Source organism: Amblyraja radiata, chromosome 17 (assembly GCF_010909765.2).
Source record: "Amblyraja radiata isolate CabotCenter1 chromosome 17, sAmbRad1.1.pri, whole genome shotgun sequence".
Classification (NCBI taxonomy): domain Eukaryota; kingdom Metazoa; phylum Chordata; class Chondrichthyes; order Rajiformes; family Rajidae; genus Amblyraja; species Amblyraja radiata.
The window spans coordinates 10,128,713-10,150,682 of record NC_045972.1 but is presented as its reverse complement, the minus strand read 5'-3'; the positions used below and the strand labels follow the sequence as shown (position 1 = coordinate 10,150,682).

Sequence of the window (21,970 nt, the reverse complement as noted above, 5' to 3'; positions counted from 1 at the left end):
CTATTATTTTGTATACATACAGTTGGAGGCAAAGCTTCATTTCACCTTGTCTGACTCTTTACTCAGAACTAATGACTTGTTGATATGGCAGCAATTCTAATACATTTCTCCAGTAATTGCTGCAACTCAGGTGTAATTACACAATATAGTAAAGACATTTTGAAAACAATGTTAATTTTTCCAATACAACTAAATTATTCACATAAACTATTTTCTGTAATAATTAAAAATAAAAGCTCATAACATCTTTCCATGCTCCCATAAGTAAAACCAATTTCACACCTGCCAGTGAATAGCAAGCTCCAAAGATTACCAAATCAGGCGCAAATATTTAAATGCTCGGCAAAATTTCTCGTCTGCATTAAGCCCAGATCTGTCTTTAGCATAGAAGAATACTCATATTCAACTCATGGAGTCAGAGAGAGATGCAGCATGCAATCATTCCTTCAACCCACCAAGCCTGTACCATCAATCACCCATGTACACTAATTCTTCATAACCACCTTCTCTTTATATTGTACCAAATCCCAATATGAAACTTTGGGGCATCCTTCAGTTAAATATGATTTAATAAATAAGATACGATGAGTTTGTGCTATGGCTCCACACTCAAAGGGATCGGGTGTTTTAAGTAATCCTATGTAGAACCAACAAACCGATTCTCATGGGAACAGTGTGGCCTGGTAGTCACTTTAGAACTCAGAATCTTCTACTTGCTTGTGAATTAATTACCATTGCATATATTTTATTTAAATCGATGCATGTTTAAAATAGATGATTAACTTAATTGCTATGCCTAAATATCTGTTTATTTGTGTGGGAATCTCTAACAATTGCCCAAAATGGTCACATTCCCAATCTCAAACAAATTATTGGATGGAATGTGCCCCTTTCTCCAAGGAAAAGAAAGAACAGAGATTAGACTGAAGATAGACACAAAATGCTGGAGTAACTCAGCGGGACAGGCAGTATCACTGGAGAGAAGGAATGGATAATGTTTTGGATCGAAACCCTTCTTCAGACTGTCAGGGGAGGGGGAGGTGGAGATACAGAGATAAGACAGTTTAAGATGTGAGAAGGAGACAACAAAGCGGTGGAGATCAAGGAAAATGTAGAATAGATCATTGTTAGCAAGGAGAAGGTAACAACAAAGCAAACAGATAAAATGTAATCAGGGATAGTCAGACTGGTCGGAGAACTGGGAAGAGGGCAGGGATGGAGTGAGAGGGAGGGCAAGATTAGACTGCTCTGTAGATGCTGTAAGAATGTCAATATCGTGGCACAAACTGAGATATAGAAGTCGTCACCTTACAGGCTGTGATAGGCAAATAATCTGATTAAGGCAAAATGCAAAGCTACAAGGGGAGAACATGATTACTTTCCATTTTCCAGGGGATTAGCAAATGAATAGAAACTGGTTTGTTTGTAACAATAATTGTTTTTACTCGTTAATTTGATATTATTGTTAAATATTAAATGTTCCATCCTGATGATTTCCTGTAAGGATCAATACTTCACATTACTGTCAATAAAACACAGTCACAACTAATATGTGGAGTACAGTTACTTCAAAGGAACAATGAAACAACAGCAAAAATACAAGTGAGTTCCACGGATGAGGGAAGATTCTCAGCAACCTGTCCGTGGTTCTACCCTGTGGTAGAACAGCATGACGTAACCTACCATAGGGTAAAACCACTGGTAGGTCACAGAGAAAAGAGGCTTCAAGAAGAGATGACGGAGGCTCAAAATAGTACAGGCACCAAGAAAATTAGCAACTTTGAAAATCAAATTAAATAAAAAAGCAATCCCAGAAATGTGCCCAACAGTTCACATTAGAAGCTGCACATGTTATAGAAAACATATATAGAAAACAATATTTATTCAAAATATTAAATTCACCACAACAATTCGCTTTTGATGGCTACTTCATTTCAGTCAAAAATATTTATTTTTAATTATTAACTGCAGCTTCTAATTAAGATTTAATTAGTGTTTCATGCAACAAACCACCATATATTCAGTGTGCACTGTTGTATTTTAAAACTAATACAATGTTTATATATAGTGTTCACAAATTAAAAATGAGATCAAATCAATCAACAGATTGAAATTTGGAGGTCAAAACTAATATAATGTTTTACTGTATATATAGCATTCAAAAATAAAAAATGAGGTCAAATCAATTAATATATATTGAAATTTGGAAACTTTTTTCCCATCAATTAGTATTTTGTATGTTTTTCAAAAAATCCTTGAAAATTAAGTGTTCTTTCATCAAATTGAAATATCTTATCAGGCCCAAATGTTCCAAATTTTCTTGCATCATATTTGGACCTGGTGTTCATCAGGCTTTCAGAGAGAAAAATAATTCCAAACAACTGCTTTTACTCTTTCAATGATTAGTCCGGTAGAGTTATGCATTGATAAGAAAATGTAATGGAAAACTGCCCAACACTGAATGCACAGGGGAAAACAAATAGAAAATAAATCCAGGTGAAGAAAAATGATGCAACATTCATAATGGAATAACAAAGTATTTAATTAGAATCAAGGAGCCAATATACTCACAAAATAATCATATATAAATGATATATTCTTAAAATAAGGACTGTGGTTTTATTTTCAGAAATCTTAAAATATTTATATGAATATGAATACACAATATGTAAACATTACACATCTCATTTTTTTTTCTAATTTCATTTACAATAAAGTAGAAATTAAATTATTTGTCCATTGGCATGCAATTCATAATCTAAAATTAATTCAGATGGTAAAGTGCATGAACTCACTTGCTTACCTTCTTGGTTCAAGCTATACCTACTTGGGTTACCCTTGCTGGTAAAGAGAGGAATTTACAGACGAACAATATAATGTTTAAAACACATCTATGTTCAATATTAAGGACACTTCCAGCAGAACAGAAGAAAGTGGCACACTTCTTTTAAGCTAATCTTCTTTAAGTAGGGATTTGTGACCTGCACTATTTTGGCCAGTCTTTTTAAATCGGAGGCACATCAACAGTTGCCAACACAATGAAAAAAATTCTAAAACTGAACTGCAATATGAATCACTAGTTTACAACTGTGGCATTTTTAGTTGACCAGAATATTGCTTTAATTTGTTTTAATGTTCAATACCATTTGCCAATGGATGATCACAATGTTTAACTGGATATCATTTGTTTGCTAATGTACAAGAGCATTTAACCTTAGTTTCATGCACCAGAAGACTTCCGAATTGACCGAATAGTGTGGATTTTATTGAGGATTATGTGCTACCTCCACTGGACACTGACTAGTGAAATGTCTGCACTGTCAAAGGCATAGCCAGAAAGAAGAACTTTCTGAATTAAAGTTTCCTTCACTTAAACAGTGACACCAGAGCTTGATGCAAACTAATTAGATTGCATTGATGGGTCAAGAGCCCTATAATGAAAAAAAAAGAGTTTTTTTTCATTGATAACACAATCATCTGTCATTTTTACGATGCTTCTGAATGTCCACAACGTTGTTGTTCTTTCTCATTTCTAAACACAAAAATGCTCTAACCTGTTGTGACTCAAAAGGGAAAGTGATGCCACTGAACTCAGTGAGGCATAAAATATGTTACCAAACTAATTGTCTGAGTTACTCACCTTGCTATACCTCCATAATCCAAACCCTCCTCTCCACGCATTATTATGTACAATCGACGGCGCAAGTCATATGGCTTCATATTCATTATCTGTATTGTATATGATAGAAAATATTTTATAGAAAAGTTGCGAAGAAAAAAAATTCAGGACCCTTTTACAGTTACTTTACAAACAAAGAATATGCAAAAATTAGTGGCAGTTTCATTTCGAATTTTTCTTTAATCTACATCAAAGAATTCAATTTTCCAATCAGGACCTAACGATACATTTACAATTTTGTATGTCCATACATTACAAAATGTCCATACATTTACAAGATTGTGGTATAAGGAATTATAATAATGAATCATATTATTTTGATTCCACTGATCCACACAATAATGGTGAAATGCCTTATATTAAGAAAACGTCATGCTCAGTTATGCAGCTAATGAACACACTTTCCAATTAAACAATGTATGCATTACAGAGAAAGATGGGCTAAATACAAAAAGGGAATGAAGGCCAAAGTTAGTGGTGGAATGTCTCCCATTCTATGGCTGTTTTTAGTATTGTTATACTGTTATCAAAACAGCTCAGTTAAGAAAATGTGCACAGATTGAGCCTCAAGAGATGTAGTCAAAGTCATAAACAGACAGTGTAGGGAATCAACTTGTACCTTTCACATAATAAAATTGAGGGAAAATAGCACTTCTGCTCGAGAAAAGCAGAAGCAGCAGCTAATAAAATGTTCAATAAAGGCATCGAAAAATATCTGAGACACAAGAGACTGCAAATGTTGGAATCTGGAGCATTGTTGGAGTAAAATGCTGATAGCAAAAAATGTGATGAGAGGCATGAAACAGGTTAAGAACTGCTATGGCATAAACGTACAACTTAAAATGTGGATTATAAACGGAAAATTAATTAGTTTGGCAAGAAGTACTAAAATTTTCAGGCAATTTTCACTAGTTGAGAAGCCATGGCCTGAAGCGGAAAGAGATTTCCGATAAGACAACTTGAACCAGATGTGAGGAAAAGAAAACAGTACAAGTTATTTCTCTCAAAGTAAACTGTTAGAGGAACAAGTTTGGGACATTTTACCTTAAAATGCAAATGCAATTCCTATCAGTGCTTGATTGACTCCTCGAGTACATGTGCAATCTGCTTAGTTCCAAGGGTGAGCAAGACAATATTTTGTTGCAATCTCATAATAGTAGTGCTCACCAGATTAGGAGGAGATGAAGTAAGATGAGGCTGGTTAAAACTCATTTCCTATTCTACTCAAAAGTGTACCTTTGTACCTTCAAATGCGCAACACAAAAAACTGTTAATTTCAACGTGCTTGTAAAGAAAAAGCATAGATTGAGTTCATATTTGATTTTGTGTGCCGCCTTTATTATTAACATGACACCTAAAATATTTTGTTACCTGTTGAAAGGAATCCTCAAATAACGTCTGTCTGGAGACACTGATTTTGACATGACTCGGTAATGCATTAGACTGAAATAACAAATAATAGCAATTAAATATTAGAAAATATTCGTTAAATCAGAAAAAATTCGATGCTGATAAAGCACAACATACTATTCAAAACAAGCACATATCAAATGTAATCAAACTATTAAAAATGTTTTTAAGTTTAAAAAAACTAAAGGAAATTTTAGGAAATACAGAAACAATTATTGAAGACTTCAGATGTCAGATATCTAAAATGAAAACTAAAATTGCAGATCAGGCAGTATCTCTGGAGGGTGAAACAAAGTTAACGTTTCAGATTAATGATCACTCAGCAAAACTGAAGAAGAGTCATTCACTCGAAACAAAAACATGTGCATATAAATAAATTACTCAAACAATTTTAACAAATGTCTTGAAACTTCCTATTTCTTTACATCATTCTTCTTCATCGAAATAACTGGACTTGCTGAATTTGCAACAGGTCTAACATAGTACAGATTCAGCCTGCAGATTTCCCAAAACAGTTATGGAAAGTTGACGGTCTGCCAGTGGCTCCAGAAAGTATCCAACGTCAAAGTGCAGTAAAATTGACAGCAGTATGGATTGCTAGGAAGCCTGGGATTTGTATATTTGCATGAGTGATCCTTCATTGTTCCAGAGTATCAATATAACACTCCCGCACCGGATAATGCTGAAATCTTTGACAGCTGAATATTTCTATCTCCGGGTTGAATTGACATGGTACAACGTAACTCTAAACATTTTCTTTAGGAGAAATGCACTTTAAAAAAATAGGTGCTGGATTGCCAGCTTTAACATGGTAAAAGCTCTTGTTCAGCCATTTTACAAATGTTTCATTCTCCTCATAAAGAGATGGAAAACGTAACTATTGCATGGAAACTTTATTTAAACATTTTGGATATGTTTAAAACACCATGTAAACCTAATATGACATATTTTCAAATTACACTAATATATTTATTTGTGGTTTCAGTCCCAAAGGTAATCATTTAAGTTCATGCGTCGCAGCTGGAAATTAGTTCTTGGCTAAACTACTTAATGAAGCAAGCTCATCCCATTACTTAAAAACAAACATTTATTTACAAAGTTAAAAGGAACTGCGTATTAAAACCTCAAATTCCCTTTGCATCCAAGTTAAATAATTTGATCTTATAGTTGTGTATAAAATAATGAGGGTTGAATGCACATCTTTTTGTACCCAGGGGTAGAGAATTAAAAAACCAGAGGACAGAGGTTTAAGGTGAGAGGGGCAAGATTTAATACGAAACCAAGGGGCAACTCTTTCACACAGAGGGTGGTGGGTATATGGAACAAGCTGCCTGAGGAGATAGTTGAGGAAGGTACTATAACAGTATTTAAAGAAACTCAGACAGGTACATGGATAGGAAAGGTTTAGAGGTTTGCGGGACTAGCTTAGATGGGTATCTTGGTCGGCATGGGTGAGTTGGGCTGAAGGGTCTGTTTCTGTGCTGTATGACTCTATATGCTGTTACTATAGCTCCTAGCTCAAATAATGCATTAGAAGAGGTTGGTATCATCAGAGGCTAAGGGGCAATCTGATTAAAGTTCATAAAATTATGAGGGGCGTGTGGTCCCTTTAGATGAAGGGATTCAAAGTAACATTAACAAATTTGCAGATGACACAAAGTTGGGTGGCAGTGTGAACTGTGAGGAGGATGCTATGAGAATGCAGGGTGACTTGGACAGGTTGGGTGAGTGGGCAGATGCAGTTTAATGTGGATAAATGTGAGGTTATCCACTTTGGTAGCAAAAACAGGAAGGCAGATTATTATCTAAATGGTATCAAGTTAAGAAAAGGGGAAGAACAACAGGATCTGCGGGTCCTTATTCATCAGCCAATGAAAGTAAGCATGCAGGTACAGCAGGCAGTGAAGAAAGCGAATGGCATGTTAGCCTTCATAACAAGAGGAGTTGAGTATAGGAGCAAAGAGGTCCTTCTGCAGTTGTACAGGACCCGAGTGAGACCACACCTGGAGTATTGTGTGCAGTTTTGGTCCCCTAATTTGAGGAAGGACATTCTTGCTATTGAGGGAGTGCAGCGTAGGTTTATAAGGTTAATTCCCGGGATGGCGGGACTGTCAAATGCTGAGAGAATGGAGCAGCTGGGATTGTATACTCTGGAATTTAGGAGGATGAAAGGGTATCTTATTGAAACATATAAGATTATAAAGGGTTTGGCCACACCAGAGGCAGGAAACATGTTCCCGATGTTGGGGGACTCCAGAACCAGGGGCCACAGTTTAAGAATAAGGGTTAAGCGATTTAGAACAGAGATGAGGAAAAACCTTTTCACACAGAGTTGTGAGTCTGTGGAATTCTCTGTCTCAGAGGGCGGTGGAGGCCGGTTCTCTGAATACTTTCAAGAGAGAGCTAGATAAGGCTCTTAAAGATAGCGGAATCAGGGGATGATCAGCCATGATGGCAGTGCTAGCTCAAAGGGCTGAATGGCCTACTCCTGCACCTATTGTCTATTGATCTATGTTCTATGTTCATACTCTGTAATTCACTGTAAGAAAAAAGTGGTGCGCACTGACTTGGGTGCAAAGACCTCAAAGGCTGTTTAACCTTTGTACACATTTACACCAATAGATTAAGAGAAATAGAAATAAAATTTAGGATTATTTTAAAAGTCAAAGCCCATTCTCAATCACCAAATTCTAGAGCTGATAGCCCTGTATATTTTCTCATAGTAACATTATTTTGACATTATTTACCCTTGCCAACATCTTTGTTTGTAGACTCACTGTTCTTTAACACAATCCTATCATTCTTTTACTTAGTTTGAGCTCAATGACCTGGTAAGGGTATAGCTACAGCACCTGTCTGCAGAAAAACTAAGAGCAGTGTGAGGTCTAAAATTGTATTACTAACTATATACTTGCAATAATCTACTTTACATTAACTTGTATGTCACATTTTAATCTCTATTTAACCAAAATTTAAATTTGTTTATCATCTCTCATTATAAAATTATACTCACATGGCAGAGGAAACGGAATTGGTGATATTTCCATCGAAAGCTTCGATCATACGCTGCTGGAGACCCATTTCTTGCACTGTAAAGTCATTAAAATGATTATGTTTGTGTTGAGATCAACTTAATCTAGCCATCTGCCGCATCTTGCATGTGGTCTCAGTGGACTATTTCTGGACACTTTGCTAATCGGGAATTGTGCATATGGTTTGGCAATACTTTACTGAACTTTACTTTTAAGAATAAGGAGTAAGCCATTTAGAACGGAGACGAGGAAACACTTTTTCTCACAGAGAGTGGTGAGTCTGTGGAATTCTCTGCCTCAGAGGGCGGCGGAGGCAGGTTCTCTGGATGCTTTCAAGAGAGAGCTAGATAGGGCTCTTAAAAATAGCGGAGTCGGGGGATATGGGGAGAAGGCAGGAACGGGGTACTGATTGGGGATGATCAGCCATGATCACATTGAATGGCGGTGCTGGCTCGAAGGGCCGAATGGCCTACTCCTGCACCTATTGTCTATTGTCTATTGAACTGTATGTAAAAAAAGTATTTCACGGTGCGTTTGCACATGTGACAATAAAGGCACCATTGGCCATAACAAAACTGGATGACAAGCTGACTTGTAAACAACAATGCATTCATTATCCAGAGATTTATTTAACAGTATAATATCTAATTTCTAACTATTTCCAGTGATGAGAAACACATGATCCGTTTAGGTAAATACATTCTTTATGAAGTAATGGAAGTATGAAATGTTAAAAATAAGTGATGAATTTGTTTAGAATGAAAGCAAATTGGGTGTTTATTTCGTCTTTTTGCCTTGATGATCAGTTTTCGAGCAACAGGAACTTGAATAATGGAGTGCAACAGTTTGCAACTTTATTAATGAGTTTAGAGTTATAAATACAAATCATTCCTGCTTCTGTTTTCCATCTTGTCAAAAACCAATTGGTAACACCACATTAGAGGATTCATTCAGGATTAGAGGATGGTATCCTTGTTACTCAACAGCTGAGAGCCTCAATTACAGATACTTTATTACTGAACTTGAATCACCTTCAGTAGACTCACTGGATAATTGTATACAACTTCTAAAATGCATTATCCCATCATGATTAAAAATATATACTTTTGGAGGCCAGTCTCCAAGACTGTAATGCTAACACTAGTAAATGTGCATGTATTGTGTTTGACAATGCACATGAGGGAACTTAATGAAGAATTAAGGACTATCCATTGCAGAAGAGGCAGAAAATGTGCAATTGCTATTGCAATTTTATTCCGGATATGTGATAACAATAAAGTAGACAAAAAATGCTGCAGAAACTCAGCGGGTGAGGCAGCATCTATGGAGAAAAAGAGCAGGCAACGTTTCGGGTCGAGACCCTTCTTCAGACAATAAAGGGTCACTTTCAGATATTTTTAAAGCAAAAATATTACAATGGTATGCAATTTGTGGGTAGTATTTTAATATTTTTCTCTCAAAATTAAAACAATTGTTAGAATTGCACAATGCACATTTAGGCATCAGAATCATTAGTTAGTAAAATATAAAATGGTGGATTTTGTGAGTTTAGCATGTTTTAGAGTTTATTCTCTGACATAACTTTGATACATAAGATGAAGATTACAAAAAGCTATGTTTTTCATTTTAATTCAATAAAAGGTGGACCATATAGCTATTCCAAAATCGAACTGCTGGAGGAACTCAGTGTACAAGGCAGCATTTGTGGAACCAAAAGGACAATCAGCATAAAAGATAAGACACAAAATGCTGGAGTAACTCAGCGGAACAGGCAGCATCTCTGGAGAGAAGGAATGGGTGACGTTTCGGGTTGAGAACTTTCTTCAGACTAATCAGCAAAATCAGGATAATCAGCATATTGGATCGAAATATATATATCAGCAATTCCTCCAACAGATTGTTTTTTGTTCTAGATCACAGCTTCTGCAATCTCTTATATAAACGATATATCTCAATGCTTTCAAATTTGGTGATCTTTTTAATTCAGCAAGGAAAATTCATAAAATCTGAAGGTGCAGCCGGGGCATAGAACATGAGTAAATAATCTGATGATCAGGATACATTTTTCATTAAAGGAGCTATTCTCTAAAATTGAATATTCTTCACACAATATGACAGTAGATACCCATCACAATATTATTAGCTTTTTGCTGCTTTAAACACAATTATGTTGATACAATCAAACCTCAATCACGTCCCACGTACTGATTTTAATATTATTTGATGATTATCATCAGTTCGTCAATTGAAATAAACAAACACAAATAGTAATAATAAAACATTAGAATTGGTGCTACGCAAATATGTGGAAAATAACTTGCCACAACTTGGGCAAAATGTAAAATAATGAAAAACTCCTAAAGAGAAAACATATTTACCTAGAGGTGGAATCAAATCCAGTGCGAGGATCTTTAAAGGTGGTGGAACGAGAGTTATGGTCCACAAAATATCGAACACCTTCATTTGTGTATTTCATCTCCCAGCCAGGAGGCAGTGGGGATTCTTGAATCATCCTATGAAAACCCAATTTTAGCTCATGTTACAGGAATACCTCATATGATAGATAGATGGACAAAATAGTCACAGTGAATATCAATTAGCTTCATATTTTACGAATATGCACTGCAGTACTACAAGCTGCTTTTTTCTTGAATGGCTCAATAACGCCATTTTTTTCTCAGCAAGAACTATTGTCCACTATACCAAGTTTTAAAAGTAATTGAGTTTTCAGAAGATGCAGATTCAGAAATGCTGTAAGTACTCCACATTTTTAACTTACAGCACTTTGTATCAAAATGTGAGGAAAATAATTTGAAATGTTAATATTCTGGAAGCAAACAACTCATAAAAGAAAAAAATATTATAGGGTGATTGGGATAATGTTAGGATAATGAGAAGAGAAGATAAGAAACTTCTAAACTGTGCAGGGGTCTGCATGCTTTTGCCCCAGGGAGGAGGGGAATATTACTAGTTCCAGTTCTAGGTTATGAAATGGGCCAAGTGGACCAAATGTCAGTGCAGAACACCAGGGAAAAACTGGACATTATATTTTAAGGTTCAGATTTTTAATGGAAAAAAGGCTGAGAGAGCGCTAACTTCAAGAAGAGAATGTCTGAGAATATAAAAATCAAAGATCAGAAACTAAAACTGCTGCACTGCTATGTTTTAAGGAGGAAATCCAAAAGCAAAATATTAATGGTACACAAAAATGCTGGAGAAACTCAGTGGGTGCAGCAGCATCTATGGAGCGAAGGAAATTTCCTTCTTAAACAAAATATTAATGGTGCTATGTTTGTAAAAAAGCCCAAAATGTGCTGAAAATATTCACTAGGTCAGAAGAGTGAAACGACAAAACATTTCAAGATAATGATTTTTCATCACAAAAGTTAGAAATAGCAACTTTGAAGTTGCAGTGAAAGCAGAAATGGACACAAGAACAAAAGGGGATATCTGTGGTAGAATGGAGCATGAGCGATTAAATGGCAAAACTGGCAGGATCAATGGTTAGAAAGAGGATAACAAAGGTAACTAAACATGTCCAGGGTAGGTGCAAACAGGAGGAAGTAAATAAGATCTAAAATTATCAGGATAAAATAAATTAAAAACATAATCCTGGAAATGTACAAGGCTGGAATGGCTGAATTTGGAAAATTGCTTCATTCATAATTGATTAAAAAAAGTTTCACGTGTAATCGTACACTCAATTTATTCAACCCATAATTAATTAAACGTACAAAATTCTTTAGGGTCTTAATAGGGTAACCGCGGAACTAGTGTCTCCAGTCTCAAGAACCACGGCAATCTCTATTGAGATTGTCCTGTAACAGGGCATTCAGGACTAAGGTGAGAAATAATGAATTTATTCTGAAAGACTGTCACCTTATTTTGAGGGTGAAATTCTTCACCCAATCCACTCAAAATGCCGGTTAATTAATATGTTGGATAGCACGCAACTAAAGCTTTTCACTGTACCTCTGTACACATAACAACAAACTAAACTGAGTCTAATATATATAATTTTTTTAAGGTTTTGTTAGTTATTTACCTAAACAGTAACATTTTTTTAATCTACAAATGCTGCCTGAGCTACTGGGTATTCCTAGCATGTAAAAATATATTTCAGGTACAGGCTTGTATATTCTCATAATGAATACTTTGCTTCAGTGTTTCCGAAGGAAACATTCTGCCAAAATCACAGCAGGAAGGCGATAGTCTTAAGGCCATGGTAAAAATTGATTTGGTGGTACGTTACAGGCTGGTACCGAAGGTAAATAAGTTTCTCGGTCGGCATTTTTTAGGTTTCTGAGGGAAGAGGGGAAGAATTTACAAAATGGCTTTCCATCATTTTCTTATATCCCTGCTCGGAGAGGAAGTGCCAGAAAATGGAAACCGGCACAAATGACACTCTTGTTCAAAACTTAGTGCTGGGGTATGCCAGAAAACTACAGACTAGCCAGTTTAAATATGGCGTGGAAAATCTTTTACAAACAATAATCATGGAAAATTAGACATGGAAAAGTTGAAGGGACCAAGACCTAAAAACATTAACCGTTTCAAGACCAACACAAAGTGCTGGAGGAATTCAGCAGGTCAGGCAGCTTCTATGGAGGGAAATGGACAATGATGTTGGGTCAGGACCTTTCTTCAGACTCCATCACAGGGAACGTCAGTAAAAAGAAGGATCCCAGGCCAAAATAATTTCTTCATTTCCCTCCAAAGATGCTGCCTGAATTGCTGAGTTCTTCCAGCTCTTTCTTGCTCAAGATTCCAGCATCTGGACTCGAGTCTACATTAACTATTTCTCTTTTCACAGACAGTGCCTGACTGGCTAACAGGCTTCTTGCTGTTTTTATTTTTATTGCTGAAGTTAGACATTTGAAGAAGTCTGAGTTATTTGAGAAAACCCAGCACAGATTTGTGAAACTCTAATTACATTGGACAACCTTGATTATTTTTTGATGAGGAAACAATGAAGGGTGCTGAAGGAAAGGCATCAGATGTCATAAATGTGTAATTCCAGAAGGTATTTGGCCGGTAAGCAGAAGTGAGGCCCATGGAATAAAGGGTGTGTTGCATGGATAAGGAACTGGCCCATTAACAAAAAAACAAACCCATGGTAAAAGAACATGTTTTTTTTAGATGATTGGCCCTGAGGGAAACTGACTAGCAGTTAGCATATATGTATCGACGGTCTAGACAAGGGTGCACAGAGTCCACAGATCTGCAATGGCACCAATCTTGGAGATGACAAATATAGTGATAAAATGCAAAAAAACACAGATAAGCTGACAGAATGAGTGTCTGCAGCAGATGACATTAAATATAGAGAAATGTGAAGTACAGTTTTTGTATAGAACAAGTAAGTTTGCCTAAATAGCACAGTGATAAAGGGTGTGTAGCAACATAGATACTGTGTGCATGTGTGTATAAACCTAGTAAGTCATTTTGAGAGCAGTTAAAAGATTAATACTAGACTGTGTAAATAATTTTTAGAGGCATTGAATAATAAAGCATGGAGATAATCTGAAAACCGAATTTAAAAAAACTTGGCCACAATTGGGATATTGCATCCAATTACAGTCACTATGCATAATGGAAAAATGGAGACTGTACAGAAACGATTTACTAGAAATTGCTCCAGGGATGAGGCTTTTCAGTTACAAAGAAGATGTAGTTGTTATTCATGAAACATTGGGTATACAGAGAGAAGGTATTTCCCGTAGCATGCGCTTCATGGATCAGGAGACAAGAGATTTATTGTGAATGGCAGAAGATACTTTAGTGGTAGGGGACGGCTGGGATACAAGGAACATTTTTTTTTGTGCATAAAGTAGTTCTGATATAGAATTCACTGCCTGTATGGATCGTGTAACTGGGGTGAACCCCAGCATTTTAGAGAATGTCATTTGCAGTTACTGGGAAACAGTTAAGGAACAGTAACTGAATTGTGTCACAAATGATCTACATGGTCTCAATGAGCAGATAACCTCTTACCTAGATTTAACAATTCCATGATTTAATGCATGAAATAGGATGCGTGTTGTAAAGGATTAGAAAGCCAAAGAGTTACTTTTTGTGGAACCATATTATATACAATTAAAATAATACAGTCTATAATATTAATAGTTACTATATTTGCAAAATATAAATTGTAAGTTAAAAGAAAATTTTGCATCCTGTATTTACGTCCATAGGTTCCTAAAACTAGATGCATCTTTTTTCAATTTTACGGAAGTTATTTCCATATTTTTACTGAATCCTTTTGCAAATAGCATAATTGAATTCAGTCGTGTTTTGACAGTCTATGCGTTAATGTATTTATTAACTCTCACCATTTTGATGGTTGCCTTTTTTTCCACATGTTCTGGATTACACTTTAGTGAGATATTGCCTACTATTGCTTTCTAAATACTAATTTGTAACCCATGAGGGCTCAAGAAAGACAAAATAAACAAGTGGAAGTATGAATACACAGAACTAATCATTCTCATTGAATGTATACATTGAAATCAGCAAGACAAGAAAATTGAAATTTTCATTTGTATCAACACTTTTGTGACTTCAGGGTGTTCCAAGGCATTTTACAGCCAATATAGTACTTTCAAAATATAATCATTAATGTAGGGTGGAAATCTTGTCACCAATGTCCAACAACAAGCTCACACAAGCAGGACAGTGATATGGATCAGATATCTATTTTTGATTAATGCGAAATATGGAAAAATATTTGTTAGAAAACCTAGATAACTCCCTATACTTCCTCAAAATTGCAAAATGACATCTTCCATATTCACCTGAAAGAGTAGACAGGGTGCGGATAAACATCTCAAAGACAGGTCCTTCAACACTGCAGCACTACCTAAGTATACTCAATCCCTTCAGAACTTTGTACTGAATGCAAAATCATATAAGGTGATAAAATAGTGACAGAAACATTAAAAGTAAAGACGGGGTAAGGCTGAAAGCTGAATATTTCCATGACAGTGAAACAAATCTGTAAGTGATATTTGGAAAATCCTGATAAGAGACATTGCTTCTCAGGAACATTGTGAAGCACAATTGAATAACCGGAGACTTACTCTATCAAATGAAAAAATATATAATAGGGTGTGCAACAGTGGTTAGAGGGAATATATCCAATTCTTTTTCTTGAAATCAGCACCAAATTAAACACCAGGCTGATTAAAACTCATTTGTTTGCCAATTTTATTTTGTTTGAGAATATTGATTTATAATGTTAATTATTCTCAAAGCCAAATTAATTTATTTTGGAAAAAGAACTCCATTCAGCAGCATTTTCTATGGACTAATAAATCACCCACGGTTCGGAATGACTCAGGATGACTTCATTGCAAAGCTTCTCAGCCAATCATTACTTTTTGACTCCTTCCGTTATAATACTCAATGGATGATTTGCACAATGAAGCACCTGCATGTCAAATAGCTAATGGACTGCACAGGGTTCTTGACTCGAGCCAATTTCATATTTACCCATATTCACTATCTTGTCGGGGATCTGTAGTTAAATTATCACTCTAACATCAAAATGATCAAGAGGCAATTATTTGGTTCATAACCATTTTGAAGGTGTGTACTCTGATCAGAAGTTTCAGTTTGACACAAGATCATTAATCATTTTTTTTTCTAGATTTATAATGCCCACGTAAGAAAAAAACTTCAGGAGACGCAAATGTCATTCTTGATTTTGTTAGCCCAAAGTATTATTGTTTGGCCAATTGTAAATGAGTGGCAATGGCTATGAAATACTTCTGCCATGCTGTCATAACTGCTGTTTCTGATCATGCTGATCCCTGACAGGCAAATTAAGATAACCATGTATTTTTTGTTCATAATTACAGCAAATGGCTGGCTGTCAAATTCAAGGCTTAAACTGACCGACTCGCATAAAGACCGTACAGTTAGTTAACCAAGACACTGATCCCATTTATACAACTATTTGCTCTGATTGGTTCAGCTTGTCACTAAAATAATTAAAACTAAGGAGTATCTGACAATATATTTTTTAAATTTCATTTCTCAATAAGCGTTTTGTCTTCCTCCTGAGAAAGATTGACATCACCCACAGCAAACAAGAGTGCCATTTTCTATCCACGCAGAATTGCTTTAGTTTTTCTCCTCTTTCACCGTCATGTTACCTCACAACTAATAACCAGAGGAAATGCCTGAAGAATGTACTTATTCAACTTCGCCAAATTCACCAGGATTCAAACCCTAGTTAGATATTCAATTGCAACGCAACAAATGTTAGTTTTGTACTCCTATTTCCAATTTCCTTCACCCATTAAAGGCACTGAATCAAACTGGGGAACAGACGCAAAGGTGATGTTACAACTGAAGCTCCACATTCCTGTGTCCATTTGCATCAATCAATATTATAAATGTTCATACGCCACCGAATATATGGAACATTAAGGCAGGGCTGAATCCTAATTTCTTCTGTGACAAACATTTCATGATTTTTTCTTCAAGAAAATGATCAAATACATATCTCAGAAGAAATCAAGAATAGGACAGCACAATGCAAAAATAACTTTCAGAACTAACCCAATGACTGAATAAATTAAGTAAATTTTGCAACTTAAACGAATATTTTCAAAGCTGTCCAGGTGTAATTAGAGTACAAAAGGAATTGTAAAAACTGTGAAATGGGGGTCAGATTTGTGAGCAGAGAACAGAAATGGTGAAAAAACTCAATCAGAAGGTTTGGAGCTCCCATGCTTACGGCAATGTTCTGGTGCTTGGACTTTGCCACCAGTTTCCAGTCTGCACGCTGATATGCAACTCCACATGGTGCCCAGCAGAGAGCATACCCCAAGTGCGCTCTTCAACATTTACGTCACTTTTATCTATATCTGGCACAGGAACAACAGCTCTTTCATTTAATAAAAACAGAAAACGCCAGAAACACTCGACAAGTCAGGCAGTGTCTGCAGAGAGAGAAGCCGAGTCAATGGGAAAGAAGGAAAAGTTAGAAATAAAGCATGTTTTCAGTTGCAGAAAAAAGGAAGGGGTTTGAAAATCAACGGTTGTTTGTCCTCTGGGGTGCAGATCAAACATTAGTGAATAACACTCAGTGGTGGTGATGGCTGAGACAGAGAGTGATCAAAGCTCCTTATCCATACCAGATCTGTGTACAGAAGGAGATGAATGAGAATCAATGAGAGATAAGCAGCAAATCACTGAATCTTTTTTTTTTAACATCAGTGTACTACATTTGGTGTTCGCAATATGATCATCTCTACATTGGAGAAACTAAAACCAAATATACCATAACCACAATGGAGCACACCACCAATTTTTCTCTTTCTATGGTTTCTGTCTGAAATGCTGAGTGTTTCTAGCATTCATTTTTATTTTATATTCCCAGCAACTGCAATGTTTTATATCTCACAATTCCAGCATTGTTCGCTTTTCTCTCTTCTCTGTTATAATTTACCTCCTTCAATTTGTATCTCGTCCAGGTTGTTCAGCAATGATTAATAACCCTTCACCACCTTCTCTCTGCCAGCACCAACACATGTGTCATTCAATCTCGCTCAATCTCTGTTACATATATTCACATTTTTTCTCCACACCTTTGTTTAATTTCTAACTTTTTGTAGTTCTGATGAAAGATCATCAACGTGAAACGTAACTCTATTTCTCTTCCACTCTAACCAGATGCTGCCTGACCTGCAGGGTAATTCCAGCATTTTTTGTTGTTATGTTAAATTTTAGAAATATTATTTTTCTTTTTGCATTTTGCAAACCAAATCATTGGAATGGACAGGTACAGCTGTGAAAGGGGGGGGGGGGGGGGGTACTTTAAACTGTTTTTAATTAATTGAGTTTGCTTTAATGTTATTAATTATGCTTTAAGTGGCATTTAAAAAAAAGAAATGTACCTATTAATAATTGTTAAAATGTTCAAAGTTCTTTTTTCTCATTTGTTATTAAATGCTATTGAACAGGGTCCTTTAAAATCAATATGTCTTTGACAGCAAGCAACGCTAGGTGTGCAGCTTTGCTGGCTCTCAGTTATTCCACCGTCACAAGAGTATTGCTGGATTTGACTGACCCACATGATGTGATTACATTGCTAAGGCCCAAAATTAGGATCCAGACAAGCAAACTGATATTTGGAGAAAATGCAAAGTTTTTTATTAATAAGAAATGATCAAAAGCAGTCAACATCAGCAACAGATTTTAGTCGACTGCATTTTGCTCTAATAGTGTTTGGTGCAGATAATTAGAAGGCTTAACTTAAGAGTAAATTAAATGCATCTTGTATGATTTTCAAGTGTCATGAACGTGAGGAATGAAAATGCTGGAACATTGTCAAAATCATGGACAAATTCAGATTAACAGTAAAAAGGCAAAATATGAGCATGATTTAAATATCTGCGTGAAATTGGAAACTCCATTTTACTGTACTTTCCTTATGAATTCATTGTTGATTCTCAAAAAAACTTAAGTGAACATGGCTAATTAGCAAAGGCCCTATCAATCTACCATCTTGCTCGCTAAGATTAGGCTACAGATCAAAGTCTGCACACTTTTATTTACTCTGGTTTAGTCTCACAAGTGCACTCACTCCCTGTGGTTGTTAAGGATGGAACTTGTAACCAGTCACCTCCAATGCTGTTTGAGGCCATGTGCCAGGAGGTGCTCAGGAACAGTCTGGTGGAGACTATCCATTTGATTTTTCCCTGCCAGAAGGTATTTGGCTTAATCATAGTAGCTCTCTGTGCACAAGTCACTAAAGTTACCAAATCAGTAAAGCGAATGAATGGTTATGATTCTGAATTAAATTAAGTTAGTAAAAAATGCAACAACCTGAATCATTATTGCTGCTCGTTTACATTTCTTCTTGGTTTGCTCCAATGCTCCACTCCAAGATCAAGTGTTAACCAGGAAAGCCCAACCAAAACTAAAATACCTAATTGTTCCTAAATCAGAGGAATGGGAAGAGCTACTGAAAAGTCTAGACTTATAGAAACAAAATCTCCCAAATACGCATGTAAAAAGTATTGATGTTAAGTTTGGTGGGTTACCCGAGTATTTTTACAACTGTACAATAAGAAATAATGCGAAAAGTCTTGATGAACAACACCAGTTTAAAATGTATTTTAAACAGGGGGGAGTGCCTGTTTGATCCAATGAGAAATCATCAGATTTTCCCAAAATATACCTCTCCAGTTGTTATTTATTAAGATTAGCTGCACTTACCCTTGAGTTCTTGGATCCTCCCACTGGGTCGTACGTGTATTGTGGTTAACAAAATAGACTCGTCCATTATCCTGGCGCTTCTCTGAGGAGAGTAGAAGAATGTTTTTTCAGACATTTATATTGACCCAAAATCACATTTCAAATTTCACTTTTTAAAAATCTGTTCTTTGTAGATTATAAATTTGTCAATTAGACATTGTGACGTTTTCCGTATATTAAAAATGAAAGGGACATACTGTAGTCATCTAAATGTCAAATCAGGCAAGTAAATAGATCATTTTCACCATAACGGAGATTTGTAGAAATATACTATTAGTGTTAGGAATTCACATTCAATACATGTCCCTTACTGTATGATCCTGTGTCACAAATGAACTGCAAGTTTGTATGCATCACCTTGATAAACATCTGTCTGTCTCAGTCCATGAGAAACCAAAGGTTTTCCAGCTGCGTTGCTGAACACTAAAGGCCTTTAAATTCACTAAGGGTTCATAGCTGTGTTATTTGTGGCCCCTTTCAACATCATCACCTCAAAAACCTTACAAAAGGTGCATTTGTTCTGTTAACGTCGTTTTGCTCAGCTAACAATTAAATAAATTGTGTTGATAGAATTTCAACGAGGCAAACATACTCTTGATCAATGTGAGGAAACAAACATTTTAGCAGGTTAAAAAAAAACCTTTCTTTTCGGAAAATAATTGAAACATCATTAAAATAAAACAACAGCTCTTTATAATCCCAAGGCAATGAATGGATTATTGTATGTGCAAAAAATCTGCTTCTTGCCACCCACTCTGTGGTTTGTCAGCCTCATGGAACAGGTATGTTATTTGTCACTATGAAAACACTATAGAACTAAATAAATAACACAGCCTTAGTTACTAGTTTAAAAATGACATATTTTAACATGCTGTGCAGTGTGAATGTACATATATATATATTATATATATATATATACACACACACATATAATATATATATATATATATATATACACATACATATATACACACAGACACACACACACACATATACACACACACACACACATATATATATATATATTTATATAAAAGTTTTACATTCTAGCTTCTATATTTTTAATTAAAACAAATCAACTCCAGATGAAAACTAGTACAATTATTAGTAGTGCATTCCCTTCAATTGACAGCAAACGTTTTTTAATAACTGTAGTTATGAAGAAAGCCAGCTTTAAAAAAAATATATAAACATAAAGACTTTTCAATAAGTCATGACTTGTGAAATCCTGTTAACTAGCTTGGATTTGGTTAAGTAGATTAGTCCCAGCTTTCAACAGAATTGCTGCATGAGGCAGTTAAGGCACCATTGATTTAAGGAAGAGTTGAGGGGACACATGCCCTGCCATGCCATGTCATCCCCCCCCTCCCGTACAAAACTCCTGCTGCTGATTCACAAATTGACAGACGGTGATCACCCATCTGACCCACAGAACAGCTGTAGCTGTGGATTAAGGTTAAATAATTAACTTCCTTTGAAAACTAAACAATGCTTTCTGATTCATTGACAAAAAGTCGTGTATAAAATTTACATAACAATTCAACTTTTTTTACTTTAAAAAAAAGCTTTTTTTTTAAAAGTGTGATGAGAGACCCAATTTACACATTGGGGGGAAATTAAATGTTTGTTAATATGGCAGCATCGAGAAATTAGGATGATTGGGAGATACACTCTAAGGATAAATAATCGCTCCATTATATCAGAATAATAATTGCAAGTTGCCAACAACTGTAGATCACTTCATCAAGATAAGCCTTCATGTACAAAAATTCCTGTGTCATGATATTAGATAGATGCACACTCATGATTCCCACACACAAAGATCACTTGCTTATCACTGGTTTAAAAAAAAACTTTCGACTTGAAACTAGGTTCTTCACCAAAGGTTGGAAATATTTGAACGCAAACCTTCCCAAAATGCTGCATCTTTTGAAATTTCAAAGCTAAACAATTAGTGGATGGAAGCTCAGATTTAAAAACTACCAATCAGGCACTGAAGGCTTTCGATCTGCTTCAATCTCTCATGCCATTATCTCTGGATCAAAGATACAAGCTTTACACTGGACATTCAAATTCACCTATTGTCCTATAATACAAAATTATGAAGGAAAAAAAACTATAATGGGTAAACAGTGTTGAAACATTAATTCTTCTTTTGGAAAATATTGATCTCCACCATATTATGAGCAACAATTTCCAACAAAAGTTCAAGCTCTGTGGTGCCTGACAATTACAATGGTCCTGCTTCATCTTCTCCCCACACCACCCATCCCCATTAGTACACAAGGTAAAGTGGCATTGATGGTTATAAAAATAAATGCAATCTTTTTTTTCGCTGGGGTACATTTAACATTTTTTTTCGAATGTTATTATTCTACTGGTAAAACATATTTAACCCATCTTTAATACTACATTTCAAACTTTGCCAAGCTATTTCAATTTATCCTCAAAATCTCATATAGAACAAGAAAGCAAAGACGTAGCAGTAAAATTCATTAAATAAACCACATTCACTTGTCTTACTTACACTAAATTAGAATTAGAATTAGATCCTTTATTTGTCATTCAGACCTCACAGTCT

General features: G+C 35.6%; 1 protein-coding gene across 7 annotated transcripts in view; it reads right to left on the bottom strand.

Moving 5' to 3' along the window:
- Window positions 1-21,970, bottom strand: part of wwp2 (WW domain containing E3 ubiquitin protein ligase 2) — a 176,423-nt gene that overhangs the window by 20,846 nt on the left and 133,607 nt on the right. For 5 of the 7 annotated variants that reach the window (XM_033035733.1, XM_033035735.1, XM_033035736.1 and 2 more), the window contains 5 exons: window positions 19,351-19,432; window positions 10,500-10,634; window positions 8,103-8,178; window positions 5,051-5,122; window positions 3,641-3,729 (listed from right to left, as the gene is read on the bottom strand). In XM_033035733.1, coding sequence (XP_032891624.1) covers window positions 3,641-3,729; window positions 5,051-5,122; window positions 8,103-8,178; window positions 10,500-10,634; window positions 19,351-19,432 — 454 coding nt within the window. Of the gene's footprint in view, window positions 1-3,640; window positions 3,730-5,050; window positions 5,123-8,102; window positions 8,179-10,499; window positions 10,635-19,350; window positions 19,433-19,746; window positions 19,935-21,970 lie in introns of those variants that run through there. The other 2 variants (XM_033035739.1, XM_033035734.1) reach the window with 2 other exon arrangements.